General features: G+C 38.1%; 1 protein-coding gene across 1 annotated transcript; it reads left to right on the plus strand.

Annotated features, from left to right (window-relative positions):
• Nucleotides 1-211: 211 nt before the first annotated feature.
• Nucleotides 212-20,076, plus strand: LOC121728256 (serine protease 1-like). The gene is made up of 6 exons (XM_042116396.1): nucleotides 212-259; nucleotides 4,276-4,354; nucleotides 18,275-18,607; nucleotides 18,895-18,996; nucleotides 19,101-19,355; nucleotides 19,648-20,076. Exons 1-6 carry the CDS (start codon nucleotides 212-214, stop codon nucleotides 20,037-20,039), a joined length of 1,209 nt encoding a protein of 402 aa, XP_041972330.1. The 3' UTR covers nucleotides 20,040-20,076.
• Nucleotides 20,077-22,090: the final 2,014 nt, after the last annotated feature.

Here is a 22,090-nt window from a genome sequence, read left to right on the forward strand (position 1 = left end):
TCTTGTCAACGTTTTTCCGCCGACCGCGATCTAATCAATTAATCATCGTGAGCCGCAAACAAAAGCCAACCAATAATAGTCTGTATCGGAATTTTATTATCACAGATAACGCAATCGGCCAGATTTAATGACGATGCTGATTGCCGATAAGATGATGAGATGTCATATTTAGGTGTTAAATACGGCCCCCAATTTCGGCAGCGCCACAAACATGTCGGTGAATACAGTTTTCGTTCTGCTGGCTCTGACTATCAGCCAGGTATTTATTTTAAAGGGCCAGCTGTTTCACCACTTTCTGATATAGTGCCTAATAGGCTATTCGCAACTTTTTTGACAGATTCTCCATACTTGATCTGTCAAGTTAATCGGTGGATAGCCTTATCAGGAAGTGGTGAAACAGGCCCTTAATATTTTTATCGTCTCATAATATTTATTGCTTTCTCTTCTCTTGCTTTTCTACTTCTTTGCTAGGCAAAAATCGGGAATTGATTTATTGAATGAGACTTTCCTGTAAGCGTGTTTAGTTGTTTACACGCGGCGCCGCAGAACCTGCGGTGTCTCCATCGCAGGTTTTGCGGCGCGATCATGGGTCCGACTAGTCTCGTATGTTAATTATTGAAAACTGCGGCGGTGCCGTGTGAACGGGCCCATAGAAATACAAGGATGAGTATGCAGCGGCGGCGGTGCCGGGCGCTGCCGCTGCGGCGCGTATGTAAACACGCTAATAGGCTACTTGAGCTGCTTTTTCAGCGTTCCGTACCCAAAGGGTAAAAACGGGACCTATTACTAAGACTTCGATGTCTGTCCGTCTGTCTGTCGGTCTGTCTGTCTATCCGTCTGTATGTCCGTCTATCTGTCCGTCTGTCTGTCCTTCTCTCTGTCTGTCTCCAGGCTGTAACTCAAGAACGGTAATAGCTAGAGAGTTGAAATTTTCACAGTTTATTATCTGTAGCCGCTATAACAACAAATACTAAAAATAAAATAAATAATTAATCATTCATTTTCACAAAAAAACTAATATTTTAATATTTTACACAGTAGAAACCCATAAAAATGTTGATTGAAAAATATGTCTTATAAATGGCGCCGAAAACAATGTCCGCCATATTGTGACGTCATACGTTTTGTATTTTAAACTCTCTTTATTGAACATTTTTTATGTGCTAAATGTACTCGGTCTAAAAGTGCACAAAAATTATAAAAGGATTAAATAAGAAATTAGAAATCATTTGTAATGTTGAAAACTTTTGGAGAAAAATTTTGGCCATTTCATTTCCCGTCTACAATAGATGGAGATAATAATATGTAAAACTGATGTTTTATTTGAATTATTCAAGAAAATATATTTTACAAATCTTTCTAGGCTTATTCCTATTATTTATGTACAAATAAACTTACCTAATATAACGAGCGCGATAAATAAAAGATACCTATTAAATTACGAGTGTGATGACGTCACATCCAAATCGGAAGTACCCCAAAAGCGTTTTCGTCATGTCAGTACAAATCATATTTTCATAAAATCATATTTTCAAATCGACTTTATTTATCAATCATAAGCTAATCATATACGTGGGAGAGCCATGCTTCGGCACGAATGGGCCGGCTCGACCGGAGAAATACGCTAATAGCGCTGTTTCACGCCGGTTTTCTGTGAGAACGTGCTCACAGAAAACCGGCGTGAAACAGCGCTAGCGCTGTGTTTCGCCGAGTGAGTGAGTTTACCGGAGGCCCAATCCCCTACCCTATTCCCTTCCCATCCCTACCCTCCCCTATTACCCTATTCCCTCTTAAGAGGATACACCAGGGGCTAGAGAAATTTAAAAAAGTACGTGTATATCTATAGTAGTATATCTATAGCTGTCTCCCTTACCTCAAGCCTATACCGCAGAACGCGATAGAGACAACTGCAGAAAATCCAGAAAATCAACTATTCGTTGTCCCCTGATTCCTTCTCCAAAACTTAACCGATTTAAGTACTTTTTTCATTAAAGATTAAAAAAAGGCTTGAGCTGTGTTCTTTTTTTTTGTTTGTTTTGCTTTTTTTTGTATAATCTAGCCAAATCTGTTTTCTGGACGTTTGAACACAGCGGAAAATCTGACCATTTTTTTGGGTTTTTGAACGTTCATATCTTATTTAATAATTAAATTATGAAAAAAAAAAGAAAAATAGGGACATTGTATTAGTGGCCGTAGATATTCAGGATAAAAAATATAACTCTACTAGCATTATCCAGGGAGGAAACAGGGGACAACGTTTGTATGGAAAAAAGGGCAGTGTGGACTCCTCTTAAAAGGCCGCCAACGTACCTACAGCTCTTCTGATGCTGCGAGTGTCCATGGGCGATGGAAGATGCTTTCCAACAGGTGACCCGTTTGCTCGTTTGCCCCGGTATTTCATAAAAAAAAAGCTTTTATTTGATGATAAGGGTGAAATACGGTTTCGTAGGCCAAGTTCTACTAGATATATGCATTTTTTCAATGAAATTGAATATAGGTCAAGTAGCCTATTGTTACTATTTTATAAGCAACCCCCTGTACAAGGTGCTGAGTTTGTATCATTTATATACAGGGTGTAACAAAAACAAGTGATAATACTTTAGGGTGTGTATGTTTTCCTTATAGAGAGTTCACTGTGAAAGTAGCAGCGCTGAAAGACCAAAATTTTTTTTCACTTTTGTATGGGCAAGCGTCCGAACGTCACTAGTTTCCTCATACAAAAGTGAAAAAAAAATTGCTCTTTCAGCGCTGCTACTTTCACAGTGAACTCTCTATAAGGAACACATACACACCCTAAAGTATTATCACTTATTTTTGTTATACCCTGTATACTATACTTATATGCTAATAAAGTCTTGAGTCTTGAATCTAACTACAATATTATATTCCTACTAGATGTCCCGCGCGGCTTCGCCCGCGTTAATTAGGAATTTTACGGAAACCGTACATTTTCCCACAAAAAATAGCTCTTATGTCCCTACTCCCTTCACTTGGTCTACTCTATATCTGTGCCAAATATTGCCATAAAAATTGCTCCAGTAGTTCGTAATTTCTAATATTTCCCCCGTTTTTCCCCACATTTTCCTGAGTTTCTTCGGTCGTATTAGTCTTAGCGTGATAATATATAGCCTATAGTCTTACTCGACAAAAAAGCTATCTAACACTGAAATAAGTTTTTAAATCGGACCTATAGTTCCTGAGGTTAGCGCGTTCAAGCAAACATACTCTTCAGGTTTATAATTAGATTTTTTTAAATTATCGCTTGACAAACTCGAGTCTCGATCTAAAAGACTATGAAAAGTACCAATAACACAATTAGGCTCATAATCGACGACGCATAGTGTAATATGGTAGTGATGATGATGATGATGAATGTAATTTACATAGTAGCATAATATGCTTTCCGTTCTTAAAACAACGCCGAAACTCCCAAACTTGTATCTATAAAGAATCAGGAGTTCTCTCAGCACCTTCCGAACCACGGTATACCAGGTATACCTCGGTGCAAAATCTTACTTGTTGGTAGCATATGCTTAGAATACTTCTCACGAAACCGAAGTCACCACACGTTTCCCTATAAAATTTGAGGAGTTCCCTCGATTACTTATGCATCCTTCATCAGATCACCACTTTTGTGAATATAATACTAAATTGGCATGATACATGAAAAGAAAAATTTTGAAAATCGGTTTACAAACAGCGGAGTAATCGTTGAACATAACACCTCCCCCATTTTGAAAGTCGGTTAAAATTGTAGCCTATGTGTTATTCTGATGTATAAGCTATATTATTGTAAAGTTTCATTAAAATCCGTTCAGTACTTTTTGCGTGAAAGAGTAACAGACATACAGACATACATCCATACATCCACACATCCACACATCCACACATCCATACATCCAAACAAACTTTCGCCTTTATAATATTAGTAGGAAGTAGGAAGGATGTGCTTCACCTATCTCTTTGAAATGAAATGAAATTAAAATGGAAATTGTCATCATGCCATCTTTGGTAATGAAGACCATCATCAAAATTTCTTCCAATTAACCCGGCCGCACATCATCCGAATTTCTGATCAGAAAAATTCGGACGGCCCGCCCTGCTCATACATTTTGACACGTTAGAATTCTGATAGTAGATAATATACGGGGTCCAGAACAAAATGTATGAACAGAGTATGTTCCGGCGGGTGTACGAATTTTTCTGATCAGAAACTGTTCTTTTTGAAGTCAAACCTTCGCAAATGTATTTTTCTAACATGTTGTGTGTGGGCAGGTGCCGGCGGTGCCGGCGGTGCCGGCGGTGTCGCTGGCGGAGGTGCCGGCGGTCTACCCCAGCGGGTTCGAGACGCCCGGTGAGTTTCTAGTTCTATACCACTACCTAGCGAGCTTCCGCTTCCGATGTTTAATAGGGCGTGTTATGCAAGCGTTACCTGATGCAGACACACATTATATTTAGGAGTCTATACAGGTACGATATAATTATAGACTCTTGATTAATTATTACATAGAAGGTACTGGCCTAGCCGTTAACTGTTAAGGCTTATTGGGCAAATGGGCAACTTTTATCAATTTTAATTAGAGCGAGAGGCGGGTCCTAACTCCTAACACGTTACACGGTCAGTCTAGACTCTGGCATCGGACGGGACTCGGGAGAATGGTCGCCTAATCTCTAACCGGTTTATTGACGGACTGTTTTTTTTTATTATACGTACAATAGGCCTGACGACTATTTTTTTTCTTATCGGTAATTGAAAGACACTTAAAAAATAGAAACATCGTTGAAAGAATGACTCTGATAGCTTAAACATTCACCAAGATATGACAATTCAAATATCTCATAAAAAAGACCTGCCCGAAACGCTCCATACAAAGTGCTACGAAAGTATGACGTCAGACTAGATCCATTTCTGTGGACGTCAGTCTTTCGTAGTTTGTATGCATCGGGAGACAACTTTGTTCGACAGGTATATTAAATATTGCGTTTATGAAAGTGGTTTCATAACAAAAGTTGCTTTTAATTGCTTAAGTTACCGAATTGTATACAAATATTAAGAAATTTAATTGAAAAAAAAATCGACTTGAATATCCAACTTTGAAGGCGCATAACAAAAAAAATACAAATGCTATCAAGCTGAAATTTTGGGAACACTTATTTTTTACCGTGATTTCTTTATTTTATTAACAAAATTCGCTAATCTTTGACCTTGTCATCATCCCTATTACCGGTCATCATTCTGGCGTCCGCGTCAGTCTCAGACTGATGAAAGCTGAACTGATGCCAGGTTGACCGCGTAACCGTACTCGACAAAATATGTGACCTGTCTGAACTAGGACTATACAGGATGTAACAAATATAAGTGATAATACTTTAAGGTATGTACGTGTTCCTTGTAGAGAGTTCACTGTGAAAGTAGCAGCGCTAATAGACCAACATTTTTTTTCACTTTTGTATGGGGAAACTCGTGACGCTCGGGCCCTTGCCCATACAAAGAGAAAAAAAATCGTCTTTCAGCGCTGCTACTATCACAGTGAACTCTCTACAAGGAACACGTACACACCCTAAAGTATTATCACTTATTTTTGTTACACACTGTATAATAATGGCGAGCTCAAGAAGCTCTGATATTTTTAATGAAGTAAACTTAGTTCATTTTTAGGGTTCCGTAACCAAAGGGTAAAACGGGACCCTATTATTAAGACTTCGATGTCTGTCCGTCTGTCTGTGTGTCTTCAGGCTGTAACTCAAGAACCGCTATAGCTAGACTTCTGAAATTTTCACAGATTGTGTATATCTGTTGCCGCTGTAACAAAAAATACTAGAAACAAAATAAATTAAATATTTAGAGGGGCTCCCATACAAGAAACGTGATTTTTTTGCTGTTTTTTGCTCGATATCAATAACGCCAATACATAGGCACTTGAAATATTCACGAAATACTCAGTTTTATTTGTACTTTAACAATATATAATAAAATTTAAATAAATGAAATAAGAAAGGGGGGCTTCGTGGGGGCTCCCATACAAAAAACAAAAAAATTTCAGCCTATTTTTGCTCTATTGTGGTACGGAACTATTCGTGCGCGAGTCCATCTCGCACTTGGCCGATTTTTGTTTAATTTTTTTTGAGACAAGAGAGTAGAGACTATAACATAATCTTGCGTATTTCAAATACCTATGGTAGAGAAAACATTCTCTACCATAGGTATTTGAAATACGCGCTATTAGCTTTGTCCACAATAGCTTTGTCCACATTGTGCCTTTTTTTTGTTCAACAAGGGCATGCGTTATAGCGCAGTCAACAGCGAAGGTGTGGCATGGCACTTTTCTTTCAACGCGGGTGGATTTTGACGCGCGTCACGGGCATGCCACACCTTCGCTGTTGACTGCGCTATAATATAACGCATGCCCTTGTTGAACAAAAAAAAGGCACAATGTGGACAAAGCTATAGAGTGATTGATAAGCAGTGATTTGTCCGGTTATCTGAGAGGTGCTACCAATTTAAATGGCGGAAAAAATAATAATTACTTAAACGTTCACGTGTAACTAAGTATTATAATATTATCTTAGATAAGTAATACAGAATAAGTAGGTACTACACATTCAATGCCACAACGATTATCACGGCATTTACAGCAAGCCATACTCTCTAAAACCGACCAAAAATCATAATCCGGTGGATTAAGATCGGGACTAGACGAACGACCAGTCTTCAGCTCTGATGAAGTCCGAAACGTTCGTTTCCAACCAAGACCAAACCGACCGAGCTTTATGACCCGGCGCCTAGCCTTGTTGGAAGGACCATTCTTGATTATTGAACTTGATATTGAACCTTAGAACCATTATTGCTTAATTGTAAAAAAAATCTCATCCGTAAACAAACATTTTTTGTGACCTCCCTTTGCGTACCGCTTCAGTAGTTGTTTAAATTTTACCACCCTTTCTTTTTTAAATTATCAGTAGGAAATAACCAGTACGTCTCTTAATGTAGGCTGAAAGTCCTTAGTCATCATTTAAAAAAATGATAGTGTTCTAGGTGCTATGTTTATCTCGTGAGATAAAATCTTTTACTTTCGAACCGATTTTTTACTGCTTTAACCACCTTTTTCGTACGAACACTGCGTGGACGGCCAGATCTTTTTCTGCCACAAGCAGAGGAGGTCTCATTGTACTTATTAATGGCCCGGTACACAAACATTTTACTAATACCAAGCGTATGGAAAGTTTTTGCGGTTGCGGTTGTTCACTAGAAAGCCTGGAGATGGCCCTAGTTAATAAAAACGTTTTTATCTTCTCCGATAGTCAAGCCGTCCAAATTAGTTCTGGAATGCGTTGAGACGTTAAACATGCTAGGAAGGAACAACAACATCCGCCTAGTATGGGTCCCGGGCCACAGCAACGTCCCCGGCAATGAAACCGCTGACGAACTGGCTAGGCTTGGGGCCGAGAGTCTCATATATGGTCCAGAACCAGTCTGTGGTATAACTCCCAGTACCACAAAGCAAGTGCTCAAGGAATGGGGTCACAGACTATGCAGGAAGCAATGGGCTGAGACCCCTGGCCTTGAACACTCCAAGGCACTAATTCCTGACTTCAACAAGAAACAATCAGAATTAGTGCTCACCTTGGGTAGGAACCAATTAAGAATCCTTACCAGAAGCCTAACTGGGCACTGCAAGCTCAACAAACACCTAAACAGAATGGGTATTTGTAGCATAACGACTTGCAGATTCTGTGAGGAGGAGGATGAAACACCTATTCACCTTCTCCTTGACTGCCCTGCTCTACTACAGAGCAGGAACAGGCACCTTGGTCGCCACGAATACTCGTCCACAGAGGAAATTCGTGGCACCAACCCCAACCATATCGTTCAATTTATGAGCAGTATTGGGTTGGGGATGATACTCTAGTGCGAAGGAGTCACAATAGATCCTCATGGGTCGCAGTGACGTCAGGGCTACAGCGACCTGCCTTCTTTTTAAAAAAAAAAAAAAAATTGAGGGTTTTAAAAATGAGATTGGACTCCATACCTAACTCTGTGTGATGCAATCACAGCGATTTGGTTCTTTTGATCACACCACTCCATTTCAATATCGCAAAATATTGTAAAATGAGAAAACACAATAAACAAACATGTAAAAATTACAGAATCCAAATTCAATTAATAAAATAATAATAAGTAAAAATAAAGAAAATATTAATTTTGTTTATTTTTACTGGTAACAGTATTTATGGCCAGACTAAGTATTATTATTAAAATATTTTGTTTTCCGAAGTGTTTGTTATTAATAATACGTGATAACGTGAACGAAAAACTTTGTATCCCTTTTGACGAAAAATGCGGAAACGTAGGTGAATGAAATTTTGCACAATTATAGTTTATATGGTGAAGGAGTGCATCGAGCTAATATTATTTTGAAATTGAAATTATGCTTTTATCATACATTTTTTTAACAAATAAAACACTACACACACTACAATACGCACATTCAAGAAGATGACAGATTTTTGAGTGACAAACCTATGCATACGAATTATACTCTTTTATTTATGGTTGAAGTCTGTTGACAACAAGTTGGGCAATTCCATATGTGACTGACTCTACATTTGATACGACTTGCGCACCTTGCGTTTTATTTTGTCATATAAGTATTATGGTTACTATCATGTTGTTAATATCAATTTTAAGATGGCTTTGTAGCAAATTAAACAAGTTAACTTATGCAGAAAAAATGGTGTACACTGTTGTTTTCAAATAGCATTTATTTAGTCAAACATAAACGTGACCGACACTACATGCAAAAGGAAGTCGTTTCCGAGAGTGTTTGTAAACACCAATAATCTTCCTCTCTGTGTTCTAAATAACTGTACTTTGTATTTTTATCGAAAGTGCATGAAACAAACTATTATAAAATGGTTATCTATAACCTGTGAGTTATTTAAAAAAATATTTATTAGCAAAAGAAATTGTGACCGACACTACACTCACTTTGGGTAGGTAAAAGTCGGTAGTTTTACATGACACCTTAAAATGTATGTATCTCAGCACGTACAATATGAACTCTAAAATTATATAAGTAAAAGCAAATCAGTAATTAGTTAATTCATTAAAATGCTTTTTTTGAACTTAAACATCACAAAAACGAAATCACTAATAATTTGTCAAAAAATAACTCAACACGAAATCTTCTAAAAAACTATTAACATAATAACCCAAGAGCCAGCGATAGGCAGACTTTCGTCATTCTTTTAAGCTAAAAATTTTCCTTTATATAAGCCCTATAGAGGTAAGAACGACCAGACACTATGAAGTTTCGGTCGCTATTACTTTAGAAGGTTTCCAGTTCTGCAGGTCTACCTTACGTTTAATAAAGTTTAAAGATCAATAATTTTATCTTATTTCCTTGCGATATCTGTAAGAATCTCATGTTCTACTGCAAAATTTTTGTGACAATTGCTTCCCATTTCCAGACATTGCAAAATTTTGGATTATATTTGACTTTGAGTTGGTCCGGCAGGTTCTTAAAATAATAACTTAGCTTTCTGCTTCTCTCTCTGCTTTCTATAGCTATTTTCGCCATCTATCACGAAAACTAACAACCAAAACGCTACTTTTGGGCGTGATCGACTCTATAATGTGACCGACACTACAAAAATATTTTTTAGAGTTTAGGTGTTATAAAAAAAGATGACAAATTTTTAATGCCAGTATCATTTGAGTAACGCCGTCACGTAGGAAAGTTTCTAATTTTATTGATGTAAAAGTAATTTTACTGTAGTTAAAGACAAAAGTAATGTTTTTTATGTGACCGACACTACAACTCGACACCAGGCGCGGTTCGAAGGGGGGGGGTCACGGGGGACATGACCTCCCCCCCCAAATCTGGGACAAATAAATAAATCTCAAAATCTTGCCAAATAATAAAAGGAAATTTAATTATAGCGACAAATATGCCGTTTCTATTTTGACAGGGAGACAATGACCGCTACTGTCTCCCCCCCCCCCCCGCTACTGTCTGACCCCCTCCAAAATTTTAGGCTGCGACCGCGCCTGCTCGACACTGTGATCTTACAAGCCTATTAAAATGAATTTTACGAATCTCAAAAGCTATATCGGTATTTAACTGTGTGAACAATCAGTGTGCAACAAAATATGACAAGAATTTATAGATAGATAGCGTGAAAACTAAGTCAGAACTTCGTCACACAAAACCACACTCAGCCGAGCTCACGAGTCACGACATCATCTCATAAATGGCAGCTTTGCTAGAAAAGTAATGCTTAGAAATTGTTGCTTCTATAAAATCTTAATAGTACCATAATGTTGCGACTACAATTAAGTATATTTAATACCAAAATCAGGTATTTATTTTCTTAGTTTATGGTAGACTTTTACATGGAACTGCCCTCTTGACAAATTGAAAATGGATTATATTTTTTTTATTGAATCAGAAGATACTCTCTCAAAAATAATACAATGGTTTAATGCTAATAATTTACTTTTGAATTCTAACAAAACGAAATGTTTAAAATCAGCTTGCCAAATGTTAGGCAAGTAAAAACCAATGTACTATTAAATGATGAGAAAATGAAATTAGTGGACACCACGGTTTTCCTAGGTATAACTTTAGACAGTAAATTACAGTGGAATCTGGCGGATAGGCTCAGTTCTGCAGCATATGCTGTAAAAAAATCAGAGAAGCAACTGATGTAAAAACAGCGCGACTTGTTTACTTTAGTTACTTCCACAGCATGGGGAAATGCAGTGCAATAAGTTCGTGCTGCAGAAGCGAGCGATACGGTCTATAAATTATAAGATGTCATCGTGTGAATCCTTAAGAGAAAAGTTTAAGGAAATAAATATTCTGACCGTCGCATCTCAATACGTCTTGGATAATGTACTGTATGTAAGAAAGAACTTAAATAATTTCAACAAGAATAGCGACAATCGTCGCATGCGCTGCTGCCGTGCGGTCGTGTGTCGTTAACGTATATGGTCGGCTTTATCTAAATAATAAATATTAGTAGGGGAGGTCGCGCTCATTTTAAAAAGTCATTTCATACCGAGCGAAAATCGTAACAATAATACTATTCTATTAATACATAAGAGTTTTGATCGTCAGCTACTGCAGTATGGGTGGAATAAAAATTGAGAGTATCTCAAAGTTGTTGTTGGAAATCGTATTGAATTGACATTAAAAATATCCCAATTCGCACCCAATAAAGGTCATATCTAGATTATACACGTTTAGGTTTGGTAGGTGCTATTTTAGTTTTAGTATATAACAACAGATGGCGCTTTTAAAGTAAAATGTATATAATTCTTCTTCACAAATATTGACTATCGAATTAATTACTTAAAATTGCTATGTGAGACAATTTTATGGTTAATTCAAACGAAAATCGCCGTCAGCTGAATATTTGCCGGTGGAAATGTCGTCTACGCGACGCCCTAGGATACATTGAGCGCGAAGTAGGGCTATATTGGTTATAGCTTATATCGCTGGCTGACGGGCTTTCCACCCGCATATTAACGACTGACGGTGGTCTTTATTATTAAAAAGGTATCAACATTCACCTGTATAAATTTTATACGGTATGAAATGACTTTATATTTTAATTTTTTTAACATAGTTCAGTAACGCGACTGACGTTAAATCCCCCTTCTGCGATACGGCTGACGGTGCATTTTTGGTTAAGCATGACCTCAATGATCATCCATAAAAATTTCATTCGGTATAAAATCACTTTTCGCAATTATTTTTTTTACAACTTTGAAATACTCTCAGTTAACATCCCACCACGGGTGCGGCGACTGACGCTGATTATATTGATTGATAAATATTAAGCTACCGCTGGACAAAAATTTGGTCGGTATGAAATGACTTAGCAAACGATAGCACTACCTCCCCTACTATATTGTATCGTTATTATAATTCATCGAGCCGTGTCACAATGAATATTAATATTTGTGGAGCGTGTGGTGATGTATTGTCGGATGGAGTTCATTGCACAAAATGTAATCAAGATCAACACTATCACTGTGCCGGAATCACCGAAGCTGGATATCGGAAATTAGGCGACAGGAAACTTACGTGGCGTTGTGCAAAATGTAAACAGGTAGCCGCAAACCTCGTGACCGGCACGGAAGATACACAAAAATCTCCAAAATCGCCTCGTCATGAACCCGACTCTGCTATTCTCCTTGAAATTCGTGCTCTTTCTAATAAGCTTTCCCCGCACGAAAGTCTAAAGGATGACATGTCAGCGCTTAAAACTGAATTTTTTAACCTTAAATCCTCGATTAATTCAAGATTCGATGAAATGGTCAAAGAATTTAGCAAGAAACTGAGTGATATGGAGCAGCGTGTATCACAGCTCGAGCGAGTCCGAGCCCAAACGGACAAGCTCCAAAACCGCCTGGATGCCTTGGAAGAAGATTCTCATAGTAAGGAACAATGGGCACGTATGACCAACGTCGAAATCAAGGGCGTAAAACAAGTGCATAATGAGAATCTGTTTGATATACTCGCCAAGATTGGTACCAAAATTAGTTACCCTATTAACAAAGGCCAAATAAAGTTTATTACGAGAGTACCTACTAGGGAGAAAGAAATAAAACCTATAATAATAAGTTTCTGCAATCGATATGTCAAGGAAGATTTTCTAGCTGCCGCCCGACTTGAAACAAAATCATCTCCCATTATGACTAGCCATATTGGATTGCCGGGAAACCAAAAAATTTATATACATGAACATCTTACTTCAAAAATTAAAACCTTGCTATCTAAAACCAAGAAATCGGCGCGCGAAACAAATTTTCGCTACGTGTGGGTAAAACATGCCAAAGTCTACGTACGCAAAACGGATACTTCCCCTATCATATTTATCAAATCAGAAAAGGACCTAGCAAAGTTGGTGTGAAGCCAGTTATTAATGACCTGACTGTAATAGTTTCACTATGTTTTACAGAAATACTTATCTCATTGTTAGGTTATGTTGTATTTTATTGTGGGAGTGGGTATATTGTGTGTTGTTTTAGTATTTTATTAGGTTTGAAAAATAATATGATTTTATCTAAACTTGAGTACTTAAAATTTCTGGTTGGTATGAGCAGTTTAATATTATGTCCTATTGAATTAGAATTTGTGGCAAACTCCTCACATTTATGCCAGTGTCCTGATTCTGTTAAAGTAACTTCTTGTAGATTTTATCACTTTGTAAATGTACTACATATTATTAGTGATAGGTACTATTAAGTTAATGTCAATTAGAATAGAAAATAACTATAATTACCCCTATTGTGCATTGGGTAAACTATGTCAGATCTTGCTGTACCTTATAATGTGTACCGATATCTCGAATTTCATTATAGTATCATCATGTCTAGCATATTTTTATTTTTTACCGTATATGAAATATTCAGCTATTATGATAAACAGCCAAACTCATGCCTGTCGACCTCTTATTATTTTGATTTGCAATGACTGTTCGTATAGTGTCATTATTATTTTAAGTTATTCTGCACCTATCATTTACTTGACTAACAAGAAATTGAAACTAACATCCTGTAACATTTTTTACAATTTATTTTTTTATGTAAGACTTAATAAAATTAATTACACAATAATATATTATAAAATAAAACTAAAAAACAACAATATTATTTCATTATCTGTCGTTTTTATTTCTAACCAAATATTATTGTCTACTATAAATAATAAACTGAAATTAATAATTAAATATAATACCTTCTCTAATTTGCATTTAATACTTTATCCTTACCTACTATCAATACTAACAAATTATATTAAACTTAAAACCATTTAAGTACAAATTTAAACTTACTTACTACTTTAATAGTTTCTTTAATTTCTACTTAAAAATATTCACAAATCTAATTTTTTACTTGTATGAAGTTAGAATATTATATTATTTGCATGTCACATTAAGTAAAATAAAATATCTATGCCACAAAAGTTTCTATAAAACATTATACATGGGAAACTTTTACATAATGTTACAAAATATACTTAATAATATTTTTACAATCGCTGGCGGATCCAGCGTAATTAAATTGCTACTCATTTTTATATTGATTTATATGATTATCAATGGCGGGTATTAGTGTGTACTACCAGAATGTTCGTGGGCTACGTACGAAAACAAATACACTTTATCGTAACGTATGCCTAAACTCGTACGACATTATCATATTCACAGAAACATGGCTGGTAGATGGTATCCTGGACTGTGAACTCTTTGATGACCGATATATGGTTTGGAGGCGCGACCGAGATTACTGTCGTACTTCTCAGCTACTAGGTGGTGGGGTCCTGATTGCAGTCAAGCGCGAGCTGGTCGTCATAGGCCGAACGAGTTGGGGCAGCTCAGCAGAAGATATCTGGTTAACACTGGTACTGAGAAGGTCTCGCCCGTCTGTCACTTACAGCCTACATATATGTGCGTTATACCTTTGTAAAGAAAATCAAGGTAACTCGTATAATACACAGTTACTTAACTTTACTAACAACCTCATTCAATTAATTGTTGCTCATCCATTGGATAAGTTCATAATAGTAGGTGATTTTAACTTTGGTAGTGATGTTGAGTGGGTGTATTGTGCTGACAACACAGAACTACTTCCAACTAACTTACGTAACCAGCTAACCATTGAATTCTTTGACTGTATTAATTCTTGCAACCTATCTCAATTTAATAATGAGCGTAATATTAATAACAGGCTGCTGGACTTAGTCTTAGACTCAAGGTTTTGTTCCAAAAATATGGAAAGCTGCATTTGGTCTCACCTGTGTTAAAAAAGGGGAATAGATCTGACGTAACTAACTACCGCCCAATTTCTAAAATCTGTCTGTTCTCAAAGATCCTTGAACGTGTGGTTTACAGTCAAATGTATGAGGCCATGAAAAGTGATTTTGGTGATGAACAACATGGTTTGCTTCGGAAGCGTTCAACCACGTCTAACTTGGTACTATCCCACGACTTTATATCTAACGGCATGGATCAGCGTGTGCAAGTCGATGTGATCTATACTGATTATTGCAAATGCTTTGATCGTATAGATCACCGATTGCTTCTTATGAAGCTATATTCAAAGGGTATTCACGGCGATCTGTACAGATGGTTTTGCTCTTATATTGACAATCGTACTCAGGCTGTAGTGCTTCAAGGATACACATCTGGTTGGAAATCTGTGCCTTCTGGTGTGCCACAAGGTTCGATCCTGGGTCCCCTTTTATTTCTGTTATTTATTGCGGATGTTAAACGATGTTTTGTGTATTCTAATATTTTACTCTTTGCGGATGATATGAAAATACACAAAATCATTAAAAGCATTTTTGACAGTTACTTACTCCAAAGTGACCTCAATAGATTTGAAGACTATTGCTATCGTAATAAACTTCAGTTAAACGTATCAAAATGTTTTTACGTTAGTTATACACGTCAGAAATACACAATCGATTCTAAATATACTCTAGGTAATCAATTCTTAACTAAAGTTAACAGCATTAGGGACCTAGGAGTTATCTTTGATAGTAAGCTTCTATTTGACCAGCACATCGACCATATCGTAAAAAGTGCTAATAAAGCACTTGGTTTCATTATGAGACAGTCCGCTAGTTTCCGATCGATTAATACTATCAAGATCCTATACTGTTCTTTCGTTCGTAGCCACCTGGAGTATGCGTCTCAAGTCTGGAACCCCCAATATGAAATTTATCGATCACGTATTGAGGGTGTGCAAAGAAAATTTTTGAGATAATATCTTGATTATAAGGCACAGCAATGTTCAGATAACTATTTTCAACGCTGTAGAAGGTATCATTTTTTGCCACTCAAACTCAGGCGCCAAATCAGTGACATATGTTTCTTAGTGAACATCGCAAATGGTTCCATCGACTGCCCTGAATTACTTTCTAAAATAAATTTACGAACCAACAAACAAGTACTTGTTGTAGTACTTGATGTACCTTCTGCAACAACTAATAATAGAAATAATGCATTCTTCTTACAAGGCACTCATGCTTTTAATAAAGTATCGCAAGACATGGATATTGACCTATTCTGTACTAAATCTAACGTTGTAAAACGACTATTGGCAAATGAATTCTTTGATTTGGATTGTATGATTGTGTTTGAGGTACCTACATAATTACTATTTTTGGTTTTGCTCATAACTTTAATTTATGTTGATATATAAAAGTAGGTATATTTAAATTATTGTTATATTCTTAAGTTTATTTCTCTTTACCTTTCCAAAATTTGTAGTAGATTAAGTAATATAGTAATATAGTTCGACACATTTTTGCTGACTTGTATTATCTTATTACATACATGTGGAGGCTTGTAATTAGCTATTTGTTTATCTTAATTATTGTATTAGCTATTTAAGTAATTAGTCTGTAAGCCTTCTGAATACAAAATAAATAAATAAAATAAATAAATAAATCATTGTTTTAACAATACGAATAAGAAGGAATTAGAAATACCAGTTATCAGACTTAGCAAAGTCAGCAAATCTTTTAAAGGCCAGTGTATACGCCTGTACCTACAATAGAATCCCAGAAAACGTTCAAAATCTCTCTATCAATAAATTTAAAAAAGTAGTAAAAGAACGTCTGTTTACTAAAGCTTATAATAAAATCAATGATTTCATCGACGACAACACACCTTGGGAATAGGGTGGTTCTTTCAGGCTACTTGAATATTCTTTATAATTTCTGTTGTAAATAGCTCTAAGTCATAATATTGTTACAGTTCGACAAGGCTTTGAACGTGGCGAGAAAGGGAACTAACGCTGTTTTCATACAGCTTAAAAAGCTAGACGTGTGATTGAATGGCGTTGTTCAGTCAAAGGGCTAGCTGTATGATTGAATGGCTTATGGTTAAATAAGCCATTCAATCATACAGCTAGCCCTTTGACTGAACAACGCCATTCAATCACACGTCTAGCTTTTTAATTAAATATATTGTGTAAAATTAAGGTTTTTAGATTTAGGACTGAGTATAATATAAGGCTAGAAACTTGGCTCTACATGAGATCTCACTACTTTTTGACACCACGAACTATATGTTCTCGTCTTGGCAACATTTTTACATGAAAAGTTTTTGGTGGGATTCATTTCTTTTTGTAAGTTGGTTAAAACTTTAAATTCTCTTAACCGTATAATTACTAATTAGACACTAATAGATGTCGCTATCAAAAATTAGTCGTCTACATCGCGATATGGCTTTCGCGATGAGTTTCATATAGTGGTTAATGCACTCTAGACGACAAGAGATGTCGCTGTTGGGCGCCTACATCGCGCTATCGTTGACGCGAAGATGTTTGCTATAGCCATTTAATATTCGGTTAATCGTTTTCTACTGTAAAATAACCGATGTTGTTTACGTACATGTAAGGAGAACTATTTAGAATATAATTATATACCTATTAATGATCCTAAGATTCCTGGAGAATGGGTAAGGGAAAGCAGAAGAGAATAGGGGTAGGGAAGGTAGGGTGCAGACTGCAGTTGGGCCTCCGCTAAACTCACTCACTAGACGAAACACAGCGCAAGCGCTGTTTCACGCCGGTTTTCTGTGAGTCTGTGTTCTCTCATGGCTAACACGTATTTCTAATTTGTCACAAGAAGTTTTTTATACTATTTTCAATTTTGTATCTAGCCCAAGAAACGGGGGTATCTCATACTAACATCCACCCTCTGTATCAAGAAGATGGGATAGGTTAGGTTGGGTTTGATAATTTTTTTGTTGTTTCTGTACTAATATTGTGTTACGTAGGTTACATACCAAATTTCAGCTTTCTAAGACTTCAGGAAGTACCCTATCGATTTTGATGATCGGTGAGTCAGTGCCAAAATTGTGGGTTTTTGGACACCTATAAAATCTAAAGTATAATACCTAGCTACGATATTCAAAATTTGCGCATTTCATTATTACACTCATGTCATTATATTTCAAAATATTTGAACAATCCAAACCAAAGTTACGAAGGTTTAAAAATACGACGAAACGTTTCGAGAAAAGGTAGGTAGTGCCCTTGCGCTTCGCTACTGGGGGCACTACCGTGCACCCAGATCTCAGGATTAAAACTAATGATTATTATTATCTTTCACAAGATTCTACCTCTAATCTAGACACGCGGTAGCGTGTCAAGTTCAAGTATAACAGAACTGGCAAGCAGCACCGTGTGTAATATTATATAATAATTAGGCTTATGTAACGAATAACGATTATTAATAACATCCAGAGGGTAGCGGTTCTCGCATCGTGTCGGGGTGGGACGCGCAGCCGGGCCAGCACCCGCACCAGGTGTCGCTGCGCATGATCAGCGCCCTGGGCCTCGCCACCGGCTGCGGCGGCTCCGTCGTGCACCGCTCCTGGGTGGTGACCGCCGCGCACTGCACCGCCGGCCAGCTCACCGTCATCGTCCGCGCCGGCCTTGTCAACATCAACAACCCCGAGGTCGTGCAGGAGACGCAGGAGACCTACAACTACCCCACCTTCAACGTCAACACGCCGCTCGTCGTGCAGACCAACGACATCTCGCTGATCAAGCTCCAGCAGCCCCTCGTGTACTCCAGTGAGTGTATTGACTATAGATAGATAGATAAACACTTTATTGCTCACATAAAAAAATGGGTATACAATCAGACTTAAATTACTTAAAATAAAGCAAGGGCCCGAGCGACACGAGGATTCCCCATACAAAAATGAAAAAAAATTTGGTCCTTCACCGCTACTACTTTCACAGTGAACTCTCTACAAGGAACACGTACACACCCTAAAGTATTATCACTTATTTTTGTTACACACTGTATATTAGTAGAACCAACTACTACCTATCTTATCGTTGAATTTTTTATGCAGGCAACCTCCGCAGCATCCGCATTCAGCCGTCCGCGGACGCCTACAGGGACTACAACGCGGTCGTCCTCTACGCCAGCGGCTTCGGCAGGACATGGACTGGAGGTAATTATTTCATCATCTAGATTCTAGAACTTTTATTAGATATTTTGTATTTTCTAGGTTATCTAGAAGTCTAGAAGTGCCATAACATACGTGTCGCTTCGCAGGTCCTACTTCGGACCACCTCCAGTGGGTGTTCCTGCGCGGCGTATCCAACCCGTCGTGCTCGGAGATTTTCACCACCCTCATCACGCAGAACTCGATCTGCGCCACCTTCCACAACGTGACGTCGCAGTCCATCTGCCAGGGCGACAGCGGCGGCCCGCTCGTCAACGTGGAGGCGGACGGCACGCCCACCCTCGTCGGAGTCACCTCCTTCGTGGCCGGCGGAATCCACGGGTGCCACTCCGGAATTCCCGGTGGTGAGTCTTCGACTTGACCCGTCTTGGATGTTGTCTGTTGAGGAAATTTCTCATGTCAGTAGTGGTAGGAACTCGAGTCTCGAGGTGTAACGGACCTCGAGCTGCAAGCAGTACCCAAACCAAGTTACTACTTGTCCTTTCATCCAACGGATGAAAAAATAAATAATCAATTCAATCTTTATCTTATCTTATCTGCTGAACTTATTGTTTTGACGGCTCAGTGATGCAGTGGCTTATATCGTGAAAATAAACGCAACATAAAATGGTAGGCTAACAAAATATCTCGTTACAGGGTTCACCCGTCCCGGACCGTTCCACTCCTGGTTCACCCAAGTCACTGGCATCGACTTCAACAATCTGGTGGAGGAGGAGGAGGTCGAACTGACCACTACTGCCGTCCCCGAGACGACCGTGTACATTACCACCGAAGAATCTGAGAGCCCCGACACCACTGTTGTGACCACGACCTCCGCACCCAATACCACCGTCACTGTGACAACCCCCTCTACTCCCTCCACGACCACTCCCTCTCCTCCCTCCACGACCACGCCCCCTACTCCAGAGGAGGAAGAGGAGTCCGAGGAAATCGATGACCCCGAAATTGCTGACCTTCTGAAGAGACTGGAGGTCAAAGTTAAAGTTAAGGTCAAGTTGAGCAAATACTTGAATAAGAAGAGAGATTAATACATTCAAATAAATCAGCTAAGATAGCTTTTATTATTAAGTACACGTTTTTGTTTAATTGAGTCCTTTTTGTTACTAATATATAATCTGTGACAGCAGCTCTGCATAGTACCAACTAATATACAGTTCGACAAGGCTGTTTATGAACGTGGCGAGAAAAGGAACTAGCGCTTCTATCATATAAAAACGTCATTTTTGACAGTTCTCCTTTACCAGCAGCGCCCATTGACATCATTGACATGAACAGTATTATTTTAATTAAACTTTATTAGAGATACTTAAACGAGCAGCGCCATCGAGATTCGAGACTTGTCTAGTTTTTTTACATAATGTTTTTGGTGGGATTTCACTTCTTTTTATAGAAACGTATTACGAGTACGTAATATTGATTTTTGAAGCTGAGCCGTAAGTAGTCATCATATTAGACCTGGATCCCAAACTGGATGAAACTATAGGTTCTTGGTAGTGCCTCGTGTACTTAGAATACCTGCGATTTTTGTGTAGCTCTAGGTGTGACACCTGGTCAGGTACCAGGAACCAAAGTGGACTAAAAATGAGTCTTACTTTACTTATTATCAAATGGCTAATATTTATATATAACTAGTAGATTATTGTTCTGAACTAGTATCATGTAGTGTAAGACACTTTTCAATGACCAAAACTATTATCACACGTTTTAAAAATAACTTTGTTGCTTTTTTCTTTCAAAGGCGTTATTTTTATTTTATAAATTAATATAACACCTTAGAAAACAATGCGATTCTGCAAGAATTTATTTTCTACCAGCTGTTGCCCGCGACTTTGTCCGTGTCAGCATACTGCATAGTATAATAACAAAGATGGATAATTTTCCCCTGTTTCCTTACCCAACGGGTAAAAAAGGGATCCGATAACAAAGATATTTCAGCCTGTCCGTCTGTCTGTCTGTCCATATCCAGACTGTACCTCCCCTTTCTAACATGTAGTGAATATTATTAAAGCATGGATACAATAGTACAATAGTAGTATGGATAAAATGGTAGGCGTAGGGATGTGACGACCCCACCGCCCGCCTGATGGTAGTTCTGCCTCACAATAATTAGTGTGGGATAGATCTAACATCAAGCGCAGTTAGTCAACCGAAGGATGGCGGTAAAACCATCAACGATAGGGTCAGTGAAGAAATCCATGGTCATCAATGGGCTGCAGCATTGATGGTTTGATTCATTGGCCCCCTGTCAGATTGCCAATCCGCGTGCTCCGCGTGGCAATTATGAGCAATTGCCTCTTATGAAACGCACCAGAAAAAGATGGCCCCTAGTTCCCGGTAGCGGTACTATTCCTGGCCACGGTAGCGGCCATGGTAACGGCACTGCGAGGGGTGCTAAGAATCTCCGGGCTACGGATCGCTACCACCAACTGGACCTGGCGACGTACAACGGACGACGATCTCCGCTTAGTTGCAGGCCCATGTTGGATGCGAGTAGCAGGAGATCGGTCATCTTGGCGTTCATTGAGAGAGGCCTATGTCCAGCAGTGGACGACTATAGGCTGACATAATGATGATGATGGATACAATTGAGTATATTTTGGTCATATACCTAGTCAAGTGGCTACCTGTTAGACCCAGATCCCAGAGCGATAAGACAACTTACTATCACAATATGGACGAAACCTTAGGTTCTCAGTAGTTCCTTATGTACTTAGAATACCTTCGAATTTGTGAAGCTCTACATGGAGCTATACTCACTCTCACTCACTCACTCATAATGTTTAAAAATGTCTGTATATCTGTCTGTAACCTCTTCACGCCGGAACCGCTTAACCGAGTTTGCTGAAATTTGGTACATATATACTTTGAGCCGTGGGGTTAAAGTATACCTATCCGTTTTTTCCGGATATTTTTTCGGGGATATATGTATCATTATATAATATTACTAGATGTCCCGCGCGGCTTCGCCCGCGTATATTAGGAATTTCACAGAAACCGTACATTTTCAAATAAAAATAGCTATAAGTACTCCTTCACGTGGTCTACTCTATATAAGTGCCAAATATTGCTCCAGTAGTTC

This window comes from Aricia agestis, chromosome 6 (genome assembly GCF_905147365.1).
Source record: "Aricia agestis chromosome 6, ilAriAges1.1, whole genome shotgun sequence".
In the NCBI taxonomy this organism is placed as follows: domain Eukaryota; kingdom Metazoa; phylum Arthropoda; class Insecta; order Lepidoptera; family Lycaenidae; genus Aricia; species Aricia agestis.